General features: G+C 46.8%; 1 protein-coding gene across 1 annotated transcript; it reads left to right on the top strand.

Moving 5' to 3' along the window:
- The first annotated feature begins 879 nt into the window (after positions 1-879).
- Positions 880-1,908, top strand: LOC110569813 (melanoma-associated antigen B1-like). Its single transcript, XM_021677770.2, has one exon. It carries the CDS (start codon positions 880-882, stop codon positions 1,906-1,908), a length of 1,029 nt encoding a protein of 342 aa, XP_021533445.2.
- Positions 1,909-3,623: the final 1,715 nt, after the last annotated feature.

Below are 3,623 nucleotides of genomic sequence, written 5' to 3'. Positions count from 1 at the left end.
GACTCAGGGAGGTTCGCTCTTACTATGAGGACATAGGCATCAGTTCAAGAAAAAGTGGAGCTTCTCTACCAGGAGCAAATTTGAGGAAGCTGAGTAAGGAATCAAGGGGTCATCCAATCCTGAATAGAGGGGACATCAAAACATCCATCTTAACCCTTTGATTTCAGCCCTTGAAATCACAGGGAAGGGCTGTCAGGTTGAGCATCCCCCTCACTTCTTTATATTAGGTCTAAAGGCAGTGATATTCTTAGTCTGAAGGTATAGCCACCAGTCAACAAAGGGGAGTGGTGCCAAGCCTTTCAAGGAGCCAAGATGAGGACCTTAAAGGAAGGCTGAGGATCCCAGTGAATTCAGGACATACAGGACCTTACTGAGCTCTCAGCACTGGGTATTCCCTAGCAGGGAGGTAGGTTGAGGCATCCCTTCAGTTCCTTCTCCTGGGTCCCAGGGAGCTTTGAGGTGTCACCTTCAAAGCAGCAGAGGGGAGGGTGCCCCAGCTTTGCCAAGAATTGACATGATTATACTAAAGATAAACTGAGAGGACCCAACATGCCAGAAGACAGGGGGCCTCACTGCAGACAGCTGCTCTCACCTGAGTAAACCCAAGGCAGGGCTAGCAGGATGCAAATACGACACACTTTAAGGGTTCCGTGGTTCCTCTCTGGGATTCTTAGGGGATAGGCTGACCAAGAGAACAGGATCCTTTGTGGGGTCCTAGAACAGTACCCTCAAGGACCCTGCAGAGGTGGCCTTTGATAAAACCAAAGTGGAATCTACCTGTTGAAGGTGATAAAACCATCTTACTCTCCCTCCTGCAGGGGCCCAAATCACCTGTCCACTGGCTCACACCCTTACCTGCCATCCCTGATCACAGCCATTATGCCTCGTGGTCAGAAGAGTAAGCTCCGTGCTCGTGAGAAACGCCGCCGTAACAGAGGTGAGACCCAAGGTCTTACGAGTGCTCAGGCCACCACAGCAGAGGGGGAAGAGACCACTCCTTCCTCCTCTCCTGTTTTTGGGGATGCTCCCTCAGGCTCCCCTGTTCCTGGCACTTCCCAGGAGCCCCAGGAAGGTGTGGCCACCACCAGTGCTGCTGCAGGTGTTTCACGCCCGAGAGCTAATGTAGGTGCCAAGAGCCAGGTTGAGGAAAATAAAAATTCCTCTCAGGCCTCAACTTCCCCTGAGAGTGCTCGCAAAGATCCTCTAACCAGAAAGGTGGGGATGTTGGTGCAGTTCCTGCTGTATAAGTATAAATTGAAGGAGCCCATTAAAAAGGCAGACATGCTGAAGATGGTCAACAAAAGGTACAGGGAGCACTTCCCCGAGATCCTCAGGAGAGCCTCCGAGCGCGTGGAGCTGGTCTTTGGCCTAGAATTAAAGGAAGTCAAGCCAGGCGGTCACTCCTATACCCTCGTCAGCAGCCTAGACCTCACCAGTGACGGCAGTGTGAGCAGCATCTCGGGCTTTCCTAAGAATGGGCTTCTCATGCCTCTCCTCGGTGTGATCTTCTTGAGTGGCAACCGCGCCTCTGAGGAAGATATCTGGGGATTCCTGAATATTTTGGGCATCTATGATGGAAGGAGGCACTTCATCTTTGGGGAGCCCAGGAAGCTCATCACCCAAGATTTGGTGCAGGAAAAGTACCTGGAGTACCGCCAGGTGGCCAACAGTGATCCTCCACGCTACGAGTTCCTGTGGGGCCCGAGGGCCCATGCTGAGACCAGCAAGATGAAAGTCCTAGAGTTTCTGGCCAAGATCCATGATACCGTCCCCAGTGCCTTCCCGCCGCATTATGAAGAGGCTCTGCAAGATGAGGAAGAGCGAGCCCAAGCCGCAGCCCAGGCTGCCTCTATTACCAAGGCCGGTGCACGTTCCCGGGCCAAGTCCAGCCGCTCCTCTCGTCCCTAGACAGGGCTGAGGCAGAGTCTTCGCTTTGTTGTTGGAAAGGCCTATTAATTAGTGTTCCTGATATGCACAAATAACTTGCTATCTTTTTGTTTGTTTACATGTTTCAAGCAGTGTTCCTTTCAACATAAAGTTTATTTAGATTCAGAATATAAGTTTATGAATGACATGGATCACACATTTATTGCTGTTTATCAGGTTTAGGAGTAAGAGTTTGTTTTTGTTTTTTTGAAATAAAAATTAGACATCCTTAAAGCACTTTTGTGATCCAAAACAAGCTAACATGGCTTTAGGATAGGAATATCCTTGGAAAAGTGAGAATTCCACACTAAAATAGTTGGGATCAGAAGGTAGATAGATGGATGGATGGATGGATAGATAGATTGAGTAAAAATTGGTTAATTCTTGGTTTGTCTTACTTTTTGTAAATTTAAAAGACGTATACCTCAATTTGTTTATGTTCGTCAAGAATGTTTGAGAATATAAATCATAGTGAATCAGACCTCTTTATTCGTGTCTCTTATTTTACACAGACGTTGAGCATCTGTTCTTGGGAAGTCTTCATGCTTGTACTGGGGATGTTTAGTCAAAGAAGACCCAGCCACTGCCCATACAATTATAGATTCTAGGAGCAGCTGTCCTTATGAAAGAGGGTGAGATAGTACTTCATAAAGAACAAGTGAAAAGCATGGTAAAGAGGGGGCTGAGAGAACATATTACTTATGTTTTCATTCCTAAGCAGAATTTTGGCTGATTGGGAGGTTTTTCTTGGCCAGGGCACTGCATATTCTCTGACATGTCTTAGTTGTAAAAAACAAAACTCAGCTGCATAGATGGTAATGTCTGAGGTCAAGATAATCATAGTAATAACTGCCATTCCCTAATGTCTCAGTACAAGACAGGCCCAGCAACAGATGCTTTCTGTACATTACACCAGTCCTACAAGATAGGGCTCATCAAACTTACTTCACAGAGAAGGGCTTGAGGCTCATAAGTTCAGCAGTGTGCCAAAATTCATAGGGCTAGCAAATGACAAGGCTGGGACTCGACTCCTGGTCTCAATTATTATAGAGCCCACACTATTTTACTCCTCCCACCCTGAGCCACACCCTGTGTTTCTTATTTCAGTTTTCTTCTCAGTACTTCAAGATTTGTCTTAGGTGATAAAAAGAATGGCTTTGTGTCCAAACTGCTGGATTGGAATATATAGTCAGAGCAAAAAGAATACCAAAATAATTAAGAGGTATAATTAAATAAATGACAGGATTAGGTGACAGTATGACCATCTACATTTGCAATGTTAAAACACCTCAAAATATCAGGGGCTCTCAGAATCAGCCTGGACAATCTGTTAACCTGTAGAAAGTAGATCTCGCAGAACAGAAGCTACTTGAGAATCTTCACCTGGCTGACGAACGGAAGGAATAGCTCAAGTGTATTTTTTTCCCATGATGGCCCACCACCTGGCCTGGGATTCCTGCCTTGTGCTACAGCTTCCCGATTTCACATCACTCCCAGGATAGAGGCGCATTCTCTGCAAGGTTTGCAAAGCAGAAACTGCTCCAGAGGTGCAGAGCTGTGGAATTTCCCGTGAAGCCTTAAGTCCTAGAGACAGAAACCAAGGTGAGGACCCTTGTAGAAGGATTGGGGAGACCCACACTGCAGAATATAGGGGATGCCAGGGACTTCAGTCCCCTCTGTTCTTAAGCACAGACGGT

Source organism: Neomonachus schauinslandi, chromosome X, assembly GCF_002201575.2.
Source record: "Neomonachus schauinslandi chromosome X, ASM220157v2, whole genome shotgun sequence".
Classification (NCBI taxonomy): domain Eukaryota; kingdom Metazoa; phylum Chordata; class Mammalia; order Carnivora; family Phocidae; genus Neomonachus; species Neomonachus schauinslandi.
The sequence above is the reverse complement of the archived record's forward strand: the minus strand, read 5'-3'. Positions and strand labels throughout refer to the sequence as shown.

What these genes read in the sequence shown, in the direction of transcription:
- LOC110569813 (XM_021677770.2), top strand. Translation starts at nt 880, where the DNA reads ATGCCTCGTGGTCAGAAGAGTAAGCTCCGTGCTCGTGAGAAACGCCGC.